At 47.0% G+C, this 23,856-nt stretch overlaps 2 protein-coding genes across 5 annotated transcripts in view; one reads left to right on the top strand and one right to left on the bottom strand.

The window, feature by feature from the left end:
• FGD1 (FYVE, RhoGEF and PH domain containing 1) overlaps positions 1-18,482 on the top strand; it is a 38,508-nt gene extending 20,026 nt beyond the window's left edge. For 3 of the 4 annotated variants that reach the window (XM_052662944.1, XM_052662942.1, XM_052662941.1), the window contains exons 5-18: positions 313-402; positions 1,078-1,226; positions 3,137-3,293; positions 3,399-3,537; positions 8,760-8,818; positions 8,952-9,098; positions 9,499-9,591; positions 9,765-9,844; positions 13,846-13,876; positions 14,378-14,479; positions 14,839-14,964; positions 15,142-15,303; positions 16,894-17,037; positions 17,552-18,482. In XM_052662944.1, coding sequence (XP_052518904.1) covers positions 313-402; positions 1,078-1,226; positions 3,137-3,293; positions 3,399-3,537; positions 8,760-8,818; positions 8,952-9,098; positions 9,499-9,591; positions 9,765-9,844; positions 13,846-13,876; positions 14,378-14,479; positions 14,839-14,964; positions 15,142-15,303; positions 16,894-17,037; positions 17,552-17,857 — 1,785 coding nt within the window. In that variant the 3' untranslated portion in view covers positions 17,858-18,482. Of the gene's footprint in view, positions 1-312; positions 403-1,077; positions 1,227-3,136; positions 3,294-3,398; positions 3,538-8,759; positions 8,819-8,951; positions 9,099-9,498; positions 9,592-9,764; positions 9,845-13,845; positions 13,877-14,377; positions 14,480-14,838; positions 14,965-15,141; positions 15,304-15,554; positions 15,599-16,893; positions 17,038-17,551 lie in introns of all 4 variants that reach the window. The other variant, XM_052662943.1, reaches the window with a different exon arrangement.
• On the bottom strand, positions 18,449-23,686 carry TSR2 (TSR2 ribosome maturation factor). Its single transcript, XM_052662945.1, has 5 exons — positions 23,589-23,686; positions 23,335-23,425; positions 20,370-20,461; positions 19,669-19,842; positions 18,449-19,440 (listed from the first exon to the last, which is right to left on the bottom strand). The coding sequence occupies exons 1-5, from the start codon at positions 23,670-23,672 to the stop codon at positions 19,291-19,293; spliced, it is 591 nt and encodes a 196-aa protein (XP_052518905.1). The 5' UTR covers positions 23,673-23,686; the 3' UTR covers positions 18,449-19,290.
• Positions 23,687-23,856: the final 170 nt, after the last annotated feature.

Below are 23,856 nucleotides of genomic sequence, written 5' to 3'. Positions count from 1 at the left end.
GCTAGGAAGTCTGACTTTCTAGCCCACACCTTACCCACTACACTATGCAGAGTGAATAGAGGGAGCAGGTGGCCTGGTGAATGAGTGGCTGAATGAGAAGTACACAGTATCAGAATTGAGGGGTGGCCTTTATGACACACAGGGGAGTTGGAGTGAAGCTGTGGGGCTTATGGCTTCAGGGATGGGAGGTACAGTTATCTTTAAGGGGCATTAGGTATAGAGCAGCATTTATGGTATTCTGAGAATTCTAGGGGTTTGGGTGAAGGTTAGGGTACAGGATGATAGACCAGCAGTTGCCTCTTCTCTCTTCAGTTGACTGTGCAGCAGAAGGTGTTCCACATTGCCAATGAACTCCTGCAAACTGAGAAGGCTTACGTTTCCAGGCTCCATCTCCTGGATCAGGTGAATGGTCCTGCAGGGGCACCAGGGCACCAGGATCTGGTAGGTGGGTGCCAAAGAGGAAGTGAGAGGGCCTGAGCCTAACTCTATCAGTGAGGCCAGAATCTAGAGGTGGTAAGGCTCCTCTCTGACCTTGATCCCCATCCTGTCCCCCTGAAGCCAACTCTGATTCATCACCCCAAGCTTGATCTTTGTATCAACCCTCATTCCTAAGCCCGAACTACAACTCTAATCCAGATCCTGAATTAACCTGGCTGTGAACCAGACTCTGACCCTCATTCTAAACCTGGCCCTATTCCTGACCCCCAAATCCACTAGAATCCCTAGTGGTAGGAATTTTTGTCTGTTCACTGCCTGACATACAGTAGGCACTCAAAAGTATTTGTTAAATGAATGGATCTAATTCCAACCTTGTCTCTGACCCTGAGTCTAATTCTGACCTTGACCTTGATCCTGACTTATTGTTGCAATGTCTACCTCCAGATCCTAACCTTGACAACCTGAAATCAGCCCCACACACAAGCCACACTCCATTCCCTCACTCCTCAGTATCAAAATCAGTGATGATCCCAAAGCTCCATAGAGCTGCCCACAAACACTGCCCTCATCTGCAAGCTGCTCCTTTCCCAGCCAAGCCCCAGGCCCCACTGGGCTGAGCACACATGCCCTGCCCCACAGGTGTTCTGCGCTCGGCTGCTAGAAGAAGCTCGGAACCGCAGTTCCTTCCCAGCTGACGTCGTCCACGGCATCTTCTCTAACATCTGCTCCATCTATTGCTTCCACCAGCAGTTCCTGCTGCCTGAGCTAGAGAAGCGCATGGAGGAATGGTGAGGGGCCCCAGATCTAGGCTGCCCACCTTCCTGTCCACTTGCCTGCTGAGCCCAGGCCCAATGTGTGCACTAGAGTTTGTTCCTACCTGCCCTCTCCCCTCATCGCCTTTCACAAAAAGAATCAGGCCTGAACTCTACTTTCCAGGCCCTCTCAATCTAGAATGAAACAAGATCAGGACTCAGAAAATTACAACAGAATAGCAAAGCCCTAAAAAGTATAAGGTTAGGAGCCAAATTGGTTGGGATCAAATTCCAATTCTGCCACTTGCTAAATTTGTAATGTTAAGCAAGTTTCTTAAGTTACTGTGCTTTAGTTTCCTCAGTTGTGAAATGAGGGTAATAATAATGGCCTACCTTGTAGGGTTATTTTAAGGACTGAATGAGTTGATACATGTAGAGAGCTTAAAATAGTACCCAGTATATAGTTAAGTGCTAAGTTTTGAACTGTGGTGTTAGAGAGGACTCTTGAGAGTCCCTTTGACTGCAAGGAGATCCAACCAGTCCATCCTAAAGGAGATCAGTCCTGAGTGTTCATTGGAAGGACTGATGTTGAAGCTGAAACTCCAATACTTTGGCCACCTGATGCGAAGAACTGACTCATTTGAAAAGACCCTGATGCTGGGAAAGATTGAAGGCAGGAGGAGAAGGGGATGACAAAGGATAAGATGGTTGGATGGCATCACCAACTCAATGGACATGAGTTTGGGTGAACTCCGGGAGTTGGTGATGGACAGGGAGGCCTGGTGTGCTGCGATTCATGGGGTCGCAAAGAGTCAGACACAACTGAGTGACTGAATTGAACTGAACTGAATGTGAGCCATTTTTAAATCAGTGCTATGATTGTTGTTGTTGTTATTCCCTGGTGGCTCAGATGGTAAAGAATCTGCCTGCAATTCAGGATACGTGGGTTCAATCCCTGTGTCAGGAAGATCCCCTGGAAAAGGGAATGGCTACCCACTCCAGTATTCTTGCCTGAACAATTCAATGGACAGAGGACTGGTGGGCTATAGTTCATGGGGTCACAAACATTTGGACATGACTGAGCAGCCAATACTTTCACTTTCACATCAGTACTATGACAGAGCTGAGGATGGGAGGCTGTGGGAATCAAAGGGACCAAAACTAGCCTAGGGGTTAACAAAGGATTCAGGGAAGAGATGAGATCTGAGCTGAGTCCTGGGGTAGAAAGGCAAGGTTCATAGGCAGTCTCCTGGCTTCCAGGCTCTCCTCTTCCAATTCATCCTTTAATGTCTATATCACCTTCCACAATGGTCTTTCTGAACAACAGTCAGAACAGACCATTTTACTTCCTGATTAAATCATCTCCATGCTCCCCACACCCACAGGATAAAGTGCATCTTCATGCTACATGAAGTCACTTCCTACATCTCCCCAACTACTATGACCACTGAGGGCTGAACCAAGGCCACTTCTTGTTGTCTCCCCCAGCAGACTGTGACCAATGAAGGTTTGGTCCTATGTGTCCTCCAATAGACTGTGACTCTTAAGGAGTGCAACCAGGTCTGGTTACTTTCACTCCCCTACCAGACCATGACCCTCTCGGGGATCAGTTAAGTGTGGCTTATTTGTGTCACCAGAATAACTCAGTACAAGTCTGGGCACAGAATCAATAGGCAGTGTATGAAGTGGCCCTTTCAGGTATCCCAGGACATGTCATCCCTTGTGCTCAGGGCAGGGCAGAGTTGGGGTGGGTGGGCCCAGGCTGTGGTCTTAGGTCACGCTGAGCCTTTCAGCCTACTTATTCTATAATATAAGCAGCATTTCCAAAGGAACAGACTGGTTGAGAAGTAGGTTTCCAGGACTGGGATAAGAATAGCCTGTAGAGTGGGGGCACTGTGTGGGACAAGGATCAACAGGACCAGGTCAGGCCCTGTTTCCACCCCCAGGGACCGCTACCCACGCATCGGAGACATCCTGCAGAAGCTGGCACCCTTCCTCAAAATGTATGGCGAGTATGTGAAGAACTTTGACCGAGCTGTGGAGCTAGTCAACACCTGGACAGAGCGTTCCACCCAGTTTAAAGTGATCATCCATGAGGTGCAGGTAAGCAGTGAAGCTGGATGGGACCAGCTGAGATGGACAGGTCTGTGGGGACCTGGTCAGGGGTTTTTGGCCAGACCTGAACCTTCCTGCTTCTGCCTGTCACAGAAGGAGGAAGCCTGTGGCAACCTGACATTGCAGCACCACATGCTGGAGCCCGTGCAGCGCATCCCCCGTTATGAGCTGCTTCTCAAGGACTATCTGTTAAAGCTGCCCCATGGCTCCCCGGACAGCAAGGACGCCCAAAGTGAGTGCATACAACTGGGCCCTCCTCCCCACCCTACCCCTGCCAAAGACAACTAACAGGGTCAGCCTTCCATTGCCATGTAATTGAGATCTCAGAGTAAGACCTCCAAACTGAAAGGCCCACCTTAAGTGTCTGGAATGAGACCCCAGGATGAACCTCCAGGTTGAGGTCTCTGCCTGAGCACCTAGACAGGACATTTACAAGTCCCCCAGCCTGAAGTTTCCAACTGGAACTCCAGAGTTTGATGGGTGTACTCAGAAAGATCCCCTAAAGGGATCTCTTCCCTAGGTTAAGACCCCAAGGCTGACCCCTTGACTGGTTCTCAAATGAAGTTGTCCCCAATGCAAAATGAAGCTGAGCGTAAACCCTCAGGGACTGAGCCAACAGGCTAAGAGCCCAGACTGACCCTCTCAGGCCAAGTTTTCTTTACTGAATCTCCATTGCTGAGCTCCCCAGAAAGAGACTTGTCTCATCAAGCCCCTGACTTTCCATTCTCCACATTTAGAGCTTCATTCCATACCCACCAGTCACTACCCAGAATGACCCTCCCAAAAGAGCCTCCAAGTCTGATCAGAACCCCATAAAATCACCTCCCTAGAACTGAGTACCCCAGACTGGACTCCGTATTTTCTGCCTCCCAGATTTGGATCTCTAGGCTAAAATACCACCTCCCTAGACAAGTACTCACACACTGAACCACTAGCAAGGGTTTCATTCTGATTCTTTCAATATGAGACCCACTTCTCAGGGTTACACCCCAAGAGTGCTCCCCAGAGTCTCCCCAGCTTTCTCTCCCCAGACTGTTATTTCCATTTATTCCTTCATTAACATAATAGATCATTCCTTCATCTATTTACTGAGTACCTTGGTGCTCTGTGCATTGTCCTAGGCACAGTGGATATGGAAGGTGAACAAGACAGACAAGGCCCTTGATCTCAGGGAGTGTGTATTCTAGTCAGGGAGATAGACAGTAGACAAAAGTCATAAATACACAGGAGAACATTAGATAGGTGCTTTGTGTGATTCAGAGAATGAGAGGGTGATGTGACAGTGACTGGGGGGGGCAACTTTAGACTGGGTGACCTCTCAGAAGAGAGGATATTTGAATCAAATATGAATAAGAAGAAGAGGAGAGCCATGTGCTGAGTAGGGAGGAGCATGTCCCAGGCAGAAGCAATAGCAGGTACAGAGTTCCTAAAATCAGCCCTCAGATTGAGTTCACCTAACTTAGTTTCCTGTTTTATACCAATCTCAGCCCTATATGAGTCCCTAGAATAAACTTCAGAGCTTGAGTTTGGCCAGCTGAACTCTCCACACTGAGCCCAAAGATGAGCCTCTCAGAAAGAACTTCCCAGTCCAGTATTCTGAGCTGCTCAGAATGAGAATCTCTGAAGGACAGCCAGCCTGCTATGTGCTCACTAGGCTCCCCAGCCCAAGATCTTAAGTTGACTTCCCTATTTTTTTTAACCCCTCAAACTAAAATCCCCAGGTTCAGTTCAGTTCAGTTCAGTCGCTCAGTCGTGTCCGACTCTTTGTGACCCCATGAATCACAGCACGCCAGGCCTCCCTGTCCATCACCAACTCCCGGAGTTCACTCAGACTCACGTCCATCGAGTCAGTGATGCCATCCAGCCATCTCATCCTCTGTCGTCCCCTTCTCCTCCTGCCCCCAGTCCCTCCCAGCATCAGAGTCTTTTCCAATGAGTCAACTCTTCGCATGAGGTGGCCAAAGTACTGGAGTTTCAGCTTTAGCATCATTCCTTCCAAAGAAATCCCAGGGCTGATCTCCTTCAGAATGGACTGGTTGGATCTCCTTGCAGTCCAAGGGACTCTCAAGAGTCTTCTCCAACACCACAGTTCAAAAGCATCAATTCTTCGGCGTTCAGCCTTCTTCACAGTCCAACTCTCACATCCATACATGACCACTGGAAAAACCATAGCCTTGACTAGACGGACCTTAGTTGGCAAAGTAATGTCTCTGCTTTTGAATATGCTGTCTAGGTTGGTTATAACTTTTCTTCCAAGGAGTAAGCCTCTTTTAATTTCATGGCTGCAGTCACCATCTGCAGTGATTTTGGAGCCCAAAAAAATAAAGTCTGACACTGTTTCTACTGTTTCCCCATCTATTTCCCATGAAGTGATGGGACCGGATGCCATGATCTTCATTTTCTGAATGTTGAGCTTTAAGCCAACTCTTTCACTCTCCTCTTTTACTTTCATCAAGAGGCTTTTTAGTTGCTCTTCACTTTCTGCCGTAAGGTAGAGCCCCAGAAAGTACCTCCAGATCTGAGCCCCAGTGAGTCGTATCTCTGGTTCCACAGTAACTCTCCTACTTTATATTTCCCACACTGAACTCTGGAGCCTGGACCCTAGACTGAGTTCCCCAAACCAGGCCAGCTGGAACTCCTGGCCTGAGCAGCAACCCTGAGCCCAAGACTGAACTCTAACCAAGATCCTAGACTGCCCAGCCCAGGCCAGGCCCCATCAGAGCTTCCAGATCAAACTACCAAGCTCCTAGACAAAGCTCCCCAAACCACACTCCCTAGCCTGAACCCCCAAAAGAAATCCTGGACTGAAATCCCCACAGTGAATCACCAGACAGAGCCTGTACCCACTGGACCCCTGGAAAAGCCCATCTATACCCCTACACAGGACACCTCTAGACGGAGATCCTGATACCAAAGTAGTCTGAGCCCAGTGGCCTCTACAGGCCTGAGCTTATATGACCACAGTTTGCCAGAGTCTTCTTCCGCCCCCTTTCCTGGGCACTGCCCACCTCCACGACCCAGCATACACCATGCAGAATTTGTGGAAGAAAGGGCAGCTCTGATGTCAGCTCTGCTGCCTCCTGGGGCACACAGCCTAGGGTTGTACCTCTTCTCTCTGATTCAGTTTCCTCATTGGACAAACAAGGCACATAAGGTTGTTATGAGGGTTGAAGAATGCTAGGCAAAGCATCTATTCAGGAGCCCAGGGAAAGGTGGTAGAACCTTTTCCCCATCCTAGGGAGCTCCTAGTCTGCTGAGGGATGCAGATAGGTAAATACATGATGAATACATAGTGTGACTAGTGGGACAGAAGGGAGCAAAGGGGAAGGTAGGAACCCAGACAGTGTCCTAACCCAGCCTGGGTACTCAGGGAAGGCTTTTTGAAGGAGATGAGCTGAATCCAGAAGACTGAGTTGGCCAGATGAAGCAAGACAGGACATGTTTAGCGAGGTGCAAGTGGAGAAGGCTAGAGAGGTCAACAGACGACCCTGTTGACCAAGGGCTTAAAATGCCAGGCTAAAGGACTGGGTCTTTACCCTGCAGGCATAGGAGAACAGCTGACAGATTTGAACAGAGGAGTGACAGACAGCAAGCTGTGTGTAAAAACGCGCCCTCTGACAGCTAGGGTAGAAAAGGGCTGGGAGCTTGGAGACTGGCACCTGAAAGGCCTGAACTGGGTTAGGGATCACAGATCTTGAGCACCAAGACTTGGTCATTGAGAGACAGCCTCCTGGGAAAATAACGCTTGCTTGGCCAACCATGTGGACTCTCTTCAGAAGCACCTGTGCATATTTTCTGAATGCGAAAATCCAGCACCATGCAAACAAGAGTGGGATACAGTGCAGCTAGGCCTCAAGCATGGACAAGATTCATTAGTGTGTGGAGATGCATAGGGATTTATTTCGTATTTTTTTCTGATACCTAGTCACAATAGGAAGTATGGAAATACAGGAAAGCTGAAAGAGGCAAGGAAGAAAATCATCTATGATACAAAACTCTAGAGAATAAGAGTGAGGAACACTTTGACATAATTTCTTACTGGTATTTTTTATACACATATATTTGTGGCATTGAAATCATGTGGTATACACAAGTTTGTATCCTTTCCTTTTCCTAAAATATCCTGAGAATTTCACAGATCATGAAAAACCCTACAAAAGCATCATTTGCAAAGGTTGTTTAATATTGTGTTATATGAATGCACATTACTCTGTTTAACTGAACCCCTACAGTTGTATTATTTCTGGTTTGACATTATTGTAAACACCACTCCAACAAAAGTGTATTTGTACACAGAACACGTATTTTCTTAGTATAGATTCCTATCATCAGAATTATTGAGGCAAAGAATAGAACTGTCTCTGTTTCTTTATATGACTTTTTTCCTGATTATAAAAGGTAATACGTATTCTTTGTCAAAAAATTGGAAAAAGAAGACAGTGAAATCACCCATAGTCCCATCATCCAGAGACAACTTTTTTTAAAATTTATTTATTTTAATTGGAGGCTAATTACTTTACAATATTGTAGTGGTTTGTGCCATACATTGACATGAATCAGCCATGGGTGTACATGTGTTCCCTATCCTGAACCCCCCTCCCACCTCCCTCCCCATCCCATCCCTCCGGGTCATCCCAGTGCACCAGCCCTGAGCAGCCCGTCTCATGCATCGAACCTGGACTGGAGATCTGTTTCACATATGATAATATACATGTTTTAATGTTATTCTCTCAAATCATCCCACCCTCACCTTCTCCCACAGAGTCCAAAAGACTGTTCTATACATCTGTGTCTCTTTTGCTGCAGAGACAACTTTTTTAAAAAAATTATTTATTTTTGGCTGCACTGCGTCTTCCTTGCTGCAGGAGGGCTTTCTCTAGTGGTGAACAGGAGCTACTCTCTAGCTGCAGTGCTCAGGCTTCTAGTTACAGTGGCTTTTCTTGTTGCATAGCATGGGCTCTAGGTGCGTGGGCTTTAGTAGTTGCAGCTAACCGCTCTAGAGAACAAGCTCTATAGTATGGCACACGGACTTAGTTGTCCTATGACATGAGATCTTCTTGGAACAGGGATCAAACCCATAAAACCCTGCATTGGCAGGCAGATTCTTTACCACTGAGCCATCAGAGAAGCTCCTGAGACAATTTGTTAAACATGGGTATATGTCCTTCCAGTTACAGGTGTAACTATTACTGTTATTTTGTTAGTGGTAATAATAATCTTAAGCTTGCATTTTATTGGCTGCCAGCTATTTCATGTCCTGTGGTTCTGCTACTACTGTGGCATTAATCGAGTCATTTTCTGATTTTAAGTGATGTTGCTATGGACATCTTTGAGGCTGGCACTTTCTGGAATGGGGAGGGTGTGGCCAGACCAGGAGGAGGTATTCAGGGAGCAGAGAAGCTCCCAAAGCCTTTTTTCTGCTAGCCCCTATCTCACCTCCCACTCTGTCTACAGAGTCTCTGGAGCTGATAGCCACAGCAGCAGAGCACTCTAATGCTGCCATCCGCAAAATGGTGAGTGGCCCCTCTAGCCCCTGCCTTTCCTTGGCCAGCCACCTATCTCCATCCTGGGGAGTGGGAGGCTTGCAACCTGTGGACATCTGAGGGGAGGCCGGAACCTCAAACCTTGCCTTTTACTCACTACCAGGAGCGAATGCACAAGCTGCTGAAGGTATACGAGTTGCTAGGAGGTGAGGAAGACATTGTCAGCCCCACCAAAGAGCTCATAAAAGAAGGCCACATCCTTAAACTGTCAGCAAAGAATGGGACCACTCAAGACCGATACCTCATACTAGTAAGTGCCAGGGGTAGGGGTGCAAGTGGGCCACACCACCCCCACCCCACCATGCCACATTGACCCGCTACTCACTCAAGGCTGTACTTCCTGCTCTCCATTCCTTCCTCTACTAATGCATTGCATTTTTACTACCTATACTGGGCATTTTTTTCTCAACTTTACAGATTATGTAACTAAGACTTAGAGAGAACTGACTTGCCCAAGGCCACCCAACTAGGAAGTGACTCCCATGCCTAGGCTCTTTCCTTGCAACCTTTGTGCCCAATCTGGTCTGTTTTTTCTATCTATTGCTTTGAGTCCCCAGCAGTAAAGCTTCAGGAGTCCTATAAGGGAAGGGAGCTGAGCCATAGCCCTTGTGGGGCCTCCACACATACATCCAAAACCTTTTCCTTCCTAGTTCAACGACCGCCTCCTTTACTGTGTGCCCAGGCTGCGGCTCCTTGGCCAGAAGTTTAGCGTGCGGGCACGCATTGATGTAGACGGCATGGAGGTGAGCACCAGGAGGTGGGAAGGGGGGCCTGGAGTGGGACCTTGGTGCTGGGAGGAACAAAGATGTTCTGACTCTGACCCCCAAGTGTGTGCATGTGTGCAGAGGGCGAGGGCCCTGTGGAGCTCAGTAGGTGAGCTCAGTAGTTCACCAAGCCCTTTTCTCTCTCCATTCAGCTGAAGGAAAGTTCCAACCTCAATCTGCCTCGGACCTTCCTGGTGTCAGGAAAGCAGCGCTCCCTGGAGCTCCAGGCCAGGTACTTGCCCTTGCCTATATCTTCTTTCCAGCCTCCTGTTGCCTTCAGATATGCTGAGGCATTCTAGACCTTGTGCCAGGGGACTGGCTACTCCCTAGAGGAGAGAGTATTCCAGAGAAAGGATGGGTCCCTTTCCCCAAAGACGCTTGCTCTTCTGATGGGTTTTGTTAGAGGAGAGGGAAGAATGAGAATAGTAATCCAAACATGAGTAACAGTAGCACAAATAGTTTATTGTGGATTCAGAGATTTAAGAGAAATAACAACCAAATGTAGTGCCTGGTCCATGATAGGAGTCTTATTTGAGAAAAACAGCCCTAAGAGACATTTTCAAGACAGTAGGGAAAATCCTAAACATGAACTGGGCATTAGCTACCAGGGCATTATTGCTAACTTTCTCAGGTATGATAATGGTATATGAGGATATAGGGGAATGGCCTTTTTTTTTGGTGATGCATGATGATGATTTAGTATCATGATATCTGTAACTTATTTTTAAATGATTTATATCAGCCTGTATATATATATATATATATATATATATATATATATATATATATATACATATATATATATATACACACACACATATGTATAAGATATAGCAAAATATTTTTTAAATTTGCATCTATGTAGTGAATATATATTTAATGTACTTGTGTTATCCTATCTACTTTTCTGTATGCTTGAAATTTTTCATAATAAAAAATCTTTACAGAACAAATTTTAAAATAATGTCCAGCCATTTAACAAAGGGGCCTTCATATCCATTCTCTACTTGAATGATTATAATAGTTCACATTTAATGAAGACTTGCTCTTGTGCCAGAGGCACAGTTTTAAGTTAATTTTAACTTAAGTTTAAATTTAATAGCTGAACTCTCAAAACCCTTGAAGTAGCCTCTGTTACTATCAACCCCATTTTACAGATGAGGAAACTGAGGCACAGAAGAGTTATACACCTTTCGCAAGATCCCACAGCTAGAAAGAAGCAGAGCTGGAATTGGTGATAGGGTATCGAGGCCATGGTCAGGGCCAGAGAGTGAATGCATGTGGGTAGATGATCTACTTCTGAGAGGCTGCAAAGAACTAAGAAATCAGAGTCAGAACTCTCTTTGCTGGGACTGCATGGAGGCAGGATAGAGAGATGAATGTGGGCTAGAGGGTGTCCTGGAAGATGAGAGAAGGGAGTTGGGTTTGATGCTCTGAGAGACTAAGCATCTCAGAGGCTTGAAGCCAGGAAAGTGAGAACAAAAGTGACAACAGGCACAGCCGGGGAGGGCAGATGTGGGGCCCAGTCAGGGTTCAGCAGAGCCTAAGTGACTGGGACAGGTCATCAGCTAGGATGGGAAGGAGGGGGCTGCAGAGGGATGCCGGGCCCAGAAGGGGGCACCGAGCAGTGTAGGGTTTTCTCCTAGTAGCAGAGGGAAGGCGTGGAATGTTTGCTTTGCAGTTGCTTTTTTGCCCTTTAAAAAGTTGTTTTTAATGAAAATTTTCAAATAACCAGAAAAGTAGAAATGCAAACACTCATATGCCCACCACTTAGCTGATTTTCAACTTTGGTGACACAGGAATCAACTGAGGAGCTTTAAAAAATACTGATGTCTGGGACCCACCCCTGTAAACTTTGGTTTAATTTGTCTGGGGTATAGCCTGAAGATGGGGAGTTTCAAAAGCTCCCCAAGTGATTTTAATGTTATGTGCACCAGGGCCTGGAGAATTCATGGACTACAGTCCATGGGGTTGCAAAGAGTTAGATACCACTGAGAGACTTTCACTTTCACTTTGCTCTGCCAGCAGAAACAAAGAAGGTAATGTTGCTCGTATGATTCAACCTGGCACCAGGGTTTAGAATCACTGACTTAGGAATCAGTATATATTTTTGCCATATAAATATTTTGCTGAACCATTTTAAAGTAAATTATAGACATGACTCTTCACCCCTATATACTTAAGTATGCACTGCCAAAAACACTATTGTGGCTCTTAAACATCAAAAGCAATATTGTTTAGTGCAAAGAAGTTAGAAAATATAGAAAATTAAAAAGAATTTGTAAAAAAGAATACAATCAGAATAAAGTAAAATCCCTTAGAACCGTACCACCCAGAGACAGTCAGTGCTGATGTGTTGGCAGAAACTCTTTCTGACTTCTCCTCTATTTGCATATGTATACACACAGAGAAACACACAATGTTTCCTTTCCATATTTTATTATGAGTATTTTCCAAAATACAGGAAAGCTTAAATACAGTGAACACCCAAGCTCACCATGTAGATTCAAGTGTTAATATTGTGCTATATTTACTTTATCATAAATCTGTCATTTCATCCACCTACCAATCCATCTGATTTTTTTCATGCATTTCACCAAGTAAGTTGCAGATATCATACACCTCACCCCTAAAGACTTTGGCATTCATATCGTTAACTAGCATTCAGTATTTGTTTAAGATCTCCTCCTTTTTCTTGAGGCAAATTTTAAGAGTGAAATGCACAGGTCTTAAGTGTACCACTGATGAGTTCTGACAAATGTAAACACTCATGGCACATGTGTTTTTAAATAAAAAGGTTTATTTTGTATATGTTGTTTTGAGTTAACATAAACAGCTTTATCACTTATGTTGTGTAGAAGTAGTGATATATACCATCATTTCTTTTTTTAAAACCTGAGCCCCTGTTGTTGGACACATAGATTGCTTCTAATTTTTCATAATAGAACAGCATTGCAGTGGATATTCTTGTAGCTAAATATTGACTCACATCCTTGATTTTTCATGAAATGATCCTAAGGATACAGTCGTATTTTCGTATTAGAAAAATACTTTTGATGTCTGGAGTCATCAACAAAGGCTTCCTTTGTGGCTCAGCAGGTAAAGAATCCGCCTGCAATGCGGGAGACCTGGGTTCAATCCCTGGCTTCGGAAGATCCCCTGGAGAAGGGAAAGGCTACCCATTCTAGTATTCTGGCCTGGAGAATTCCATGGACTGTATAGTCCATGAGGTCACAAAGAGTCTGACATGATTGAGTGGCTTTCACTGGAGTGTAACTGTGGAAGGAGATTAGAGGAGGCCAGGCAGGAGTCAGCCAAGAGGCTGGCTCCTACTCCTAGTGAGCTGTTGATGGGCCTGCACCAGGGCAGACAGGAGCGTTGAGGAAGGCAAAGGGAAGGGGCAACACACTGATTGAGCACCTAGTGTATCAGGGATTGTGCTGGGCACTTTATACATCACCTCAGTTACTGCTTTGATAGCTCAGTTGGTAAAGAATCTGCCTGCAGTGCAGGAGACCCCAGTTCAATTCCTGGGTCAGGAAGATCCCCTAGAGAAGGGAAATTCTCCAGTATTCTGGCCTGGAGAATTCCATGGACTGTATAGTCCATGGGGGTCACAAAGAGTCGGACACAACTGAGCAACTTTCACTTTCCAGTTACTGCTCAGAACAACCCAGGCCAATAATTATCATCCATTCTTACAAGTGAAGAAAAATAAACTGCTCTCCTTTCTCAAACTTGACATTCTAGCACAAACAGGGAACTATTCATGGTTTCCTGTACATTCTATATGCTAATTCACACACTTCAACCTAATCCCCTCTACTTGAGGGCTAGCACCTCCTTGAGGAAACCATCTTTAGCAGCCCCCACCCAAACTCCAGGATGGGACAGGTTTCCTGGGCTCCTCGGCCCCATTTTCCCTCTGTCATAGCACTGATTCCCCTGTATTGTCCATGTCTGCCCCCATGAGCTCCTTCCTTGATGGTAGGGTCTGCTCTGAGGCCCAGGCTCCTAGCACAGGGTCTGGAAAGTATTAATAACTGTTCAATAAGTAAACTCAGGTTATATGACTTGCCTAAGGTCACATAAGTGGTAAGTGAAGGAGCAAGGTCAAACTCAGATCTTTCCAACTCCAAAACATCTGCTCTTTACCACTCCAATTGCTTTTGGTTGGCCTGCCTAACCCAACATCTTTCTTTCCCCCTGCCCCCACCACCTTCCCTACCCAAGGACTGAGGAAGAGAAGAAAGACTGGGTCCAGGTAACATCTAAGAAGGCTTTGTGGTAGGGGGCTGGAAGAGTATTAACAGGTCTTCTGGGGGTGGGGGCTCAACCCTAATATTCACATCTGACCATAATTGGCCTGGACATCTGCCTTCCAATAAATTTTACCATCCCCATTATAAAAATAAGCAAACTGAGGTCCAGAGGTTAAGCAGAAACTACCCAGTTCTTTAGAAAGCTGGCTCCTCTGAAGGTGTAACCTCAGTGAGTTAAGCCCTGTAAAATATTTAATCCCAGACATTTGTCAGGAAGGCCTTCTGTGGTTTTTCAGCCACTGATCCCCTCCCCCCATTTCACAAATATAAGAACTGAGACCTAGATTTTGGGAAGGGACTTACCCAAGATCATACATCTAGCAAGGTATAGAGCTGAGTCTAGAATCCAACTTTTCTGACTCCAAGCTAGTTTATAGGAAAGTGAGGTAAGGGTGGAAACAGATAGTTGGGTTTTGACCTCTTATTTCTTACACCTCTCCCAGGCCATCAACTCTACCCTCCTGAAGCATGAACAGACGCTGGAGACCTTCAAGCTGTTAAACTCCACAAACAGGGAAGATGAAGACACACCCCCCAACTCTCCGGTAAGAGTCCACATCCCCTCCTTTTGCACCAGGATCCCCTCCAGGCCTCCAGGTGCCCACCTTACCTTGAGATACTCCTCTCCTCTTCCCAGAGAGGCAGTAGATGACTACAGAAGCACAGGCTTCTGTTGGTAGGGTCATAGAGAAATTATTGGGGAAACCAATACACAGAAAGTATTGGTACAAGTGACAGGTCTTCAATAGCACAGTGAAGTAGAGCAGAGCCAGGACTCAAAGGCAGGTCTTCTGAATCTGTCTGCTGCCTACCAATGATGATCCAAGCCTGGGCAAGGGCTGGATGGACTGGGCTGGGGAGCCTGAGTTTGACTCTCTGACTGGAGACCTGGCCCTCTCTCCAGAATGTGGATCTTGGAAAGCGGGCACCTACGCCCATCCGAGAAAAGGAAGTCACCATGTGCATGCGCTGCCAGGAGCCCTTCAATTCCATCACGAAACGCAGGCACCACTGCAAGGCCTGTGGACATGTAAGTGTTGAGAGGCAGGGGCAGAGCTATGGAGCAGACAGGCTGGCAACCCAAAGGCCCACTTCTAAGAGGGCACCCTCTAAGTGGGGGGAGGCTGTGAAGTCCACTGTGGGAGTTAGTACACTGAAGGGGAAGACCCACTGGAATCAGGTTGTTCTTACCCACTTGCCACCCCAGGTGGTTTGTGGGAAGTGCTCCGAGTTCCGGGCTCGCCTTGTCTATGACAACAACCGTTCCAACCGTGTGTGCACTGACTGCTATGTGGCCTTGCATGGGGTACCCGGGAGCAGCCCAGCCTGCAGCCAGCATACACCCCAGCGCCGGAGGTCCATCCTGGAGGTAAGAGCCAGGCCCCTCAACTAACCCTCAACTGACCACAGGGGCCCCAGCCACTCACACAGTGGTGACTAAGGCCTGGGCATCTCTGAAATTGTAATACCATGTGCATGTGCTGAACAAGTGACCCAGGGTTCGAGTGAGTAAAGTAAGTACAAAAGTGAATCAAAGAGTAATTTTTATTTAAGTGCTTTAGACGTTTATCTTCACAGTAACTTATCTATCAATGCTTTTCCTATTCTTGTTTTACAAAGGAGGAAACTGAGGCCCAGGGAGGTATATTTGCCCAAGTTACACAGTGAGTGGCAGAGCTGGGATTTTCTTTTAACTAACAAAATACCTTTTCTTATTACAATGGATATGTGCATTGAAGAAAGTTAGACATCATAACCAAACATAATAAAAATACCACATTCCTTTAACCCGGGGCTTCCCTGGTAACTCAGTGGTAAAGAATCCACCTGTCAATGCAGGAGACACAGGTTCAATCCCTGAGTTGGGAAGATCCCCTGGAGAAGGAAACAGCAAACCACTCCAATATTTTCACCTGGGAAATCCCATGGACAGAGGAGTATGGTGGGCTACAGTCCATGGGGTCGCAAGAGTCAGACATCACTTAGTGACTAAACTACTACTACTAATTCCTTCAACCCAGAGATTACCACCATTAATGCTTATGCTTCCTATCTTTCTAGATATATGCACATGTATAAACTTATGCTTTGTAACTAAATTGAGGTATTTATTTAACACTTAAAGAAAGCTAACTCCATGCCAGGCACTCTTCTAAGCACTTTACCTATAGTAACTAATTTAATCCTCAGAACAGCCCTATATGCTCTCCTTCCAAGTCAGGATTTCCATCTAGGGCTGGGAGTCTGAGCCTGACTACCTTACCCACCCACCCACCCAACCCCTTAACCAAAATGCTAAGTTGCTTCTCGCTGAGTGTAGGGAATGCATGTGATGGAAGACTGAAAAAAAGATGAAGTGTAAATGCATAAATGACTTGAGGAATAAATGAACTGATAGAAGAATGCCTGACTGACATTTAGGGGCCCCCCACTAAGAGTTACACACCCCTCCCACCAAGCCTTAGAGGCAGTAGCCATGGCCCGAATCCAGCAGATAAGCCTGGCTTTGAATTTCAACTCTTACTGGGTTGCTGCTGCTGCTGCTGCTAAGTCGCTTCAGTCATGTCCGACTCTGTGTGACCCCATAGACAGCAGCCCACCAGGCTCCCCGGTCCCAGGGATTCTCCAGGCAAGAACACTAGAGTGGGTTGCCATTTCCTTCTCCAATGCATGAAAGTGAAAAGGGAAAGGGAAGGTGCTCAGTCGTGTCTGACTCTGTGCGACCCCATAGACAGCAGCCCACCAGGCTCCCCCGTCCATGGGATTTTCCAGGCAAGAGTACTGGAGTGGGGTGCCATTGCCTTCTCCCTCACTGGGTTGACAGTGGGCAAATCACTCCTGCCACCTGAGCTTCAGTATTCTCCTGGGACATGTGAATAGCAATCCCTATGCTGAGGGGGTGCTGGAGCCAAGGTAGGCCTCCTATCAATATTGATGCCCTTCATGTCTCTGGTCACAGAAACAGGCCTCAGTGGCTGCGGAGAACAGTGTCATCTGCAGCTTCCTACACTACATGGAGAAGGGTGGAAAAGGCTGGCACAAGGCATGGTTTGTGGTCCCTGAGAACGAACCCTTGGTGCTGTACATCTACGGAGCCCCTCAGGTATGCATCCTACTCCTGGTCAAAGGAGGCTAGCAAAGCCAGGCTACTCTCCTTTCCTCTCAGTCCTTCACCTCTCCTTGGCCTTGGAGGATAGTGTGAACCTAGGGGGAAATCAGAAGCCCCCACCCTTATGAGACAAAGACAGGCTCGAGACAAGGAATGATTATGGATCAACATATGTAAGGATAAGTGGGGTGAGTTATGGGGGGAGGAAGCTGAAGTGGAGACGAGATACTGCTTAATCCAATTTGGAGTGGGCAAGATGGAGAAGAGGGCAACAGCCCAAAGGCCTGAAAACGTTATATGCTCTAAACTAGCCTAGCTGGCTTGGGGTGTGGAAGGAAAGAGGTTATTTCAATCAGCCTGCAGTTCTAGCCCCAGTTCAGACATTTTCCTGTTGCTCAGTTAAACCATGTAAGGTTCTTGAGCAGGGAAAGAAAAAGAGGGGTTTAGAAGATGCAAAACCAGTGAGAAGCCCAACCCCAAGGTGACCCTAGCTCTGTCCGTTCCCCAGGATGTGAAAGCGCAGCGCAGCCTGCCCCTCATTGGCTTTGAGGTGGGGCCTCCTGAGGCTGGGGAGCGGCCTGACAGACGGCATGTCTTCAAGATCACCCAGAGCCATCTGAGCTGGTACTTCAGTCCTGAGACAGAGGAGCTACAGCGGCGCTGGATGGCTGTGCTTGGCCGGGCAGGCCGTGGGGACACGTTCTGCCCAGGGCCCACACTGTCTGAGGACAGGGAGATGGAAGAGGTGCCAGTGGCAGCTTTAGGAGCCACTGCTGAACCCTCCGAAGCCCCCCAGACCCGAGATAAGACCTAGAGGGTTTGTGGGTAACTGGGACGCCCTGCCCCACACTCTAGCTGCCCATGTCCAATTAAGGGCCCCAGCCCCCACCCTCCCAGCTCAGTCAATACTTGAACTCCCATCATGGGCACTTTCAATCCTGAATGCTGGGTCTCGGGTTTTTTTAATTCATCTTTTCACAAAACCTGGGCTTTTAAAAAAATATTCATACAGTGTGGTTAATTTTTTTTAAACCCTGTCCCCCCAGGGAGGGTGGGGGCTATTGCTAGACCTGCCTGAATTAGGCCATTTTCCCCCAACCCCTCAATACCCTACAGATCCTGCCTCCACCCAAATCCCTCCAAAGCACCAGAGGCAGGAGATCTGGATTCAAGTGCCAGCTCTGCCACAGACCCCATGGCCCTGGCCCACCCCTGCCCCTTCAACTAGTGTCTTCATATGTATGATGCTATGTGGGGTGGTGACCAGACCCCTCCTGCCTCTCCCATGGCTTACAGCTTCTACCTGGCCCCCAGGGCTACCCAGTATTTTATCGTCTAGACCCATGGCAGGGCCACTGGGCAGGACAGGGGAACACGGGGGAGGACAAAGAAAACTCTGTTTTGTTTTTTAAAGAAAAATACAGTTTATTTCAAGCTTACAGAAACTTTCAGAGCGTGGCTGTGCTCCATTTGTCCATCTGTTTGTTTGTCCAAAGTAGCAGGTTGTTGGGGTAGGCCCAGAAACTGCTCCCTTGTTGAGCTCTGAAGCTCAGCTCCCAGAAGGATGCTTCCCAGACTACTCACAGGTCAAGCCACAAATTAAACAATAAGGTATTATTTATTGAGGTGACTTCGATGGGATGAGGTGTTTGGAAAGAGGTTGGAGGAGACAGAAAACAAAGCCCAGGTCCCCTGAGCTCACTGCCTAGACAAGGTCTTAGACAACCTGAAGGAACCTAGGGCCGGACCCTGGGCTGCAGGAAGGAAACATCCCTGGGAGGTTCAGGAGCACAGAGCTGCTCTGTGTGGGGGTGGGGGAGGGGCAGGTACCACAGCTACTTTCTTATCTTCAACTAATCTCTCTTCTATTTGCAAGCTCGTCTCACCACTCCTTACCCAGCAGGAATATTGCTTTTCCTGCTGGCTCTCTCCCTTCACACATTCACCTGCCTACTATTAACCAGCATTTAGCTTCTCCTGCAGTCATTCCCACACCCACTAATCCCTCCCTCTTCACACTGGTTGCACCCAAGAGGCACTTTGCTGGGAAATCAGGCCTCATCACTCAGGCCACCCCAAGTGCAAGGACCCTTGGGCTCTTCTTCCCCTGGAAGAAGCTGGACAAGGGAATGGGGAGAAGGTGGATATGGGATAACCAGTCCACAGGTCTGCAACCCTCGAACAAAAACCCTACAAACAAATCCCAAACAACTAGCATACAAGGACCCACACCATTTCCAGCCCCATTCACTTCTTTCTCCGGACAATGGTCCAGCCATCCTCCACTATATCCTCCTCCTTAATATCCTCCTCCTTAATAGTCTGGGAGTCTGGACCAGAGGGTTCAGGCTGGGGGCAGACCCCATCTGTAGCTGCCCCATCATTCGTAGCTGCAACCTAGAGGAGAAATACAAGAGAGAGCTAAATAAACCCTCAGCTATGGCCAATGGAGACCCAGGCTCTCCTAACTTTGCCAGGACTGGCCATGTGACCTTGGGAAAATTTCCTGCCCTTTATGGATAATACAACCACCACCACCCCCATCACTTCCCTGTGAAATTAGCTGATCTCCCATAAGACTGAAAATATCTACATCTCCACACCCAAGAGTTGCACCCCTTTCACCTCCATCTCCTCCACGCTGTTTGCATCATCGTCCTCATCGGTCTCTCCGGCTGTCGGCAGTGCAGTGGCTCTGACCTTGCACTTTCTTTGGGTGATGAGAGAGGCCATCTCCTTCAGAGCAGCCCTATCACCCCTCTGGAAGTGGTGGAACATGGTCTGCAGCTGCTGGCTCACCTACCAAGAAAACATTCAACCAGCTTCGATTTTCTAGAGAACCTACAATACAACCAGCTTGTGTTTGCACCAAGAATGGGGAGGGGTCTGGAATTTTCCAGAAAAGAATGGGGATCTTTCCTCCCCCAAGGGGCTCATTAAGGGCCTGAAGTGTTGAAGGAGGCCCTCCTAGCACAGAAGGCACTAGAACTGGGTTTGAAAGACAGAAGACATAAAAAGGAAAGGCAATCCTAGCAGGAGTAGTGATGTTAACCAGAACATTTAGAAATGTACCTGCCTGGTGTGCCCCTGAGATGGAGGTGACAAACAGACCTGACTGAGAATGATACATGGAGAGAAATAATACAGGCAGGATGTGAAAGGCCTGGGAAGAGTAGACTTTCCTTTAGGCAACAGGGGGTCATAGCAAGTTCTTGCACAGGACTCAAGAAAATGGTTACAGCCAAAAGTGTTAATCTAAAACAGACAGCTAGTAAGAAGAAAGGCTACAGGCAGGAAGATGGTAGTTGTATCCATGACATGCTCACCTGGGGCAGACTCCCATCCTCCACAACTGTATCAAACTCGTTCATCATTAGCTCCCCGAGGAAGTCCTCCACCTCATCTAGCTCCAAGTCAGCTGAGTATGAAAGGATAAAGTCCTCTGGTCAAAGACCAGCCAACTTCATCACCCTTGCCCACTACTCTTAAGTACCTACTTGGTGGATCCACATCTGATTGGTGGGTAAAGATTTAATGAGACTTTTATTTGCTAAAGTGTTCTACATTCCAGGTTTTAACATGATTTTAAAAAAAAAACAAAAACATTAAATACCTAATTTCCAACCTTCTGCATTCTACCAAGTCCTCTATTCCTACAGCATTCCATCCACACACACCCTCTTTTTAGCTGGCCTATTTTAACCAGCCTCCTCTCCACGTGACCTTGAACATGTGAGTTACTCATTTCCAATACTGTTTTCTCTTCTGCAAAGTGAGGTTAATGGTAACCTTCTTGAAGGTCTGTTATGAGAAGTCACCCAAACAATGCCTAGCACAGGCATTGTTTGTTTGGAACAATGGAAATCCATGTTCATTTCCATTACTCAAGGGCTGAAGTTATTGAAATGTAAAGACTTCACAACTGTGGTTCCACTGACACAGGAGGCCACAGACCAATGGGATAGGTAAAAAGAAACAGATGTTCAGTACTTGCCATGATGACCTCAGTACTTGCCACAGCCTTGACCTCAATGTCCTATTGTATGACTTTAGCTGAGACTTCCTCTCTCAGCTTCAGTTACCTTATGGGCCCATGCTCTACTTTTTCTGAATTAGAAAAAACTCAAGAAAGTCTTCCACAAAGCTCCTTGCTCTCTATTCCCTCTGGGAGAGCTCATTCACCCTCTTCACTTTCCCTACCATTCTGCTGCTGCTAAGTCACTTCAGTCGTATCCAACTCTGTGCAACCCCATAGACGGCAGCTCACCAGGCTCCCCCGTCCCCGGGATTCTCCAGGCAAGAACACTGGAGTGGGTTGCCATTTCCTTCTCCAATGCATGAAAGTGAAAAGTGAAAGTGAAGTCACTCAGTCGTGTCCAACTCCTAGCGACCCCATGGACTGCAGCCTCCCAGGCTCCTCCGTCCATGGGATTTTCCAGGCAAGAGTACTGGAGTGGGGTGCCATTGCCTTCTCCCTCTACCATTCTAATACCCCCCAAATCAGTCTCCAACCCAGGCTATGCTCCACCTGTTCCACAGGTGCTTCAGACCCTCCACATCCAAAGCCAGATTCATCATCTTACCCTCCAAACCTAATTTTCATTCTCCAGTGTTCTTCTAGTCCATGAAAGGTACCTAAGCCACCCAGTGACTCAAACTAGAAACCTGCCCCATTTTTCCTCCCCCTCTACAGTCAAACAATTTCCTTTGAGCCATCCCTTCTTGCCCATGACTAATGCCCTAATTCAGGCCTCATCATTTTCTAGACAGACACAGCCCTCTCCTTAGTCTTTCCCTCTAAAGTCCATGCTCCACACTGACTACTTTCTGAACTTTGTAGCCAGAAAACCCCACCCTATTAGATCCTGCTCATGAATTTTTAATCACCTAACTGTAGTGTTTCATATTCTGCTTTTGAAAAATAACTGGCCTCCTGGATTTTAAGGGAAGTTATTCAAAGAAAACTAAAGGGAAACAAAGGTAAACAGGTTTCTTTTCGGTGGTTCTTGTCCTTATCCAAGCCTTTAATATGTTAATAATTACTGTGACTCTTAAGAGCTGAAGAAAAGAGCTTTCCTTATATAATTTGACTGGAGAAGCTTTTTCTTCACCGAACATCTAATAGAACTAGTCTTCCAAAGCATGCATTCTGGCAAACGCTGGCCTAAAGGACAAAAATCAAAGGCACATAAGTCCTTCCATGTCTCACTCATTTTCCAGTGGCTTCCCCATCTCCCATCTTCATTCTCCACCACTCCTCCCTTCCACATACCCACAAGCACACACACACACACATCCCTACTCTAACACTGAACTCTCTGCCACTTTCCAAATAAAACACATAATCTCCTCATACCACAGGACTTATTTCTGAATGTTGCTCTCTCTGCCTCCCCTCCTTGTTAACTCCTTCTCATCCCTTAAGATTCAGCCCAATCACCACCACTCCCTAAAGATCTCCGAAAGACGCCTTCTCCCGCAGCTCACATTACCCAAGCATCCTGAGCTCCTCATTATTAGAACACCTATCACCCTGTCTGCAAATGCCTATTTACTTATCTGGATCTCTCACTAGATGGTAAATTTCCTTGAGAGAAAGGACTCCGCCTAATGTCACCTCCAAGACTAAAAAACTAAATGAAGAATTCTGTAAAAACCTTATTTCGTAAAAGACTCCCTGTAGGACCCTTTGTTCTTATACGACTCTCAAGACGCATCAAAAATGTAGATCTCTGCTGTCCAAATAGTCAAATGTGGTTACTGAGCACTTAAAATGTGGCTAGGCAAAAAAACAATGAGACGTGCTAAAACTGCAAAATACCCACCAGATTTTGAAAATTTAATACTAAAAAAGGTTGTAAAACATCTCATTAACAGCGTTTTATACTGACTACATGTTGAAACATTTTGGATCTATTGAGGTGAGCAGTTCATTTCATCTGCTTGTTTTTACTTTATTAACGTGGCGGCTGAAAATTTTTAAATTACATAATGCGACTAACATGTTTCTATAGGATCACGCTGGTGGATAATTTTACATCCATTTTACAAATTAGTAAACTGAGTATTGAGGCGGGGCGATAATACTTGTCCAGCATGATACCCGGAGTCAATGGCAACGGCCACGAGGCATTCGAACTCAGGATTCTAACTTCAAAGCCTGCGTTCATTCCACCTCGCCCTCAGGTACCAACCGACAATTGCTCGAGAAGGGCGGATTCACTAGAATCGGCGGCCTCCTCCTCCTCACGCCCCCACAGAGACAAGTCCCAGAGCCTTACATTCACTCACCATTGCGGAAGAAATACTCCTCCACTGCACCCCCCAGCCACTCAGCCTTCTCTTGGCTGTGCACACCTCCGAAGCCGTTGTCCACAGCGATCTGCGAATACAGACCCAAGCCCATCACGTCAATCGGGGAGCCCGCCTGCAGTGGCGCAGAATTCCGCTGTTTATGCCGCCCAACCAAGCTTCAGGCGGCTCGCTAAACCAACTCCTGTTCTCTAACGGTCGCTAACCTTTATCCCAACCGCGGCTCCGCTCACCTGCAAGGCGGGCCAGGCCTCCAGCGCCGCGCGGACTGCAGCCCCGAAGAGCGCTCGCACATCTTCAGCAGCGCCCGCCATCATCCGACTGCGGACCACGTGACGCCCAGGCCGGCCAATCCCTGCGCAGTATCGCCCAGACAGAAGGAGTCGAAAGCCGAGCCTGAGAATGCAGATTCGCCTTTCCGCTGACCTGGTAACAAGACAAGAGTAATAGAAAAGTCTATCGAGGAATCGATGACACCAACACTGTTCAGTTCAGTTCAGT

Source organism: Budorcas taxicolor, chromosome X (genome assembly GCF_023091745.1).
Source record: "Budorcas taxicolor isolate Tak-1 chromosome X, Takin1.1, whole genome shotgun sequence".
NCBI classification, from domain to species: domain Eukaryota; kingdom Metazoa; phylum Chordata; class Mammalia; order Artiodactyla; family Bovidae; genus Budorcas; species Budorcas taxicolor.
The sequence above is the reverse complement of the archived record's forward strand: the minus strand, read 5'-3'. Positions and strand labels throughout refer to the sequence as shown.

Coding starts and splice junctions, on each gene's coding strand:
- TSR2 (XM_052662945.1), bottom strand. CDS start 23,672: ATGATGGCGGGCGCTGCTGAAGATGTGCGAGCGCTCTTCGGGGCTGCA. Junction 20,462..23,334: donor GGAGTATTTCTTCCGCAATG/GTGAGTGAATGT, acceptor TTTCATACTCAG/CTGACTTGGAGCTAGATGAG. Junction 19,441..19,668: donor ACAGCGTGGAGGAGATGGAG/GTGAAAGGGGTG, acceptor TTTCTCCTCTAG/GTTGCAGCTACGAATGATGG.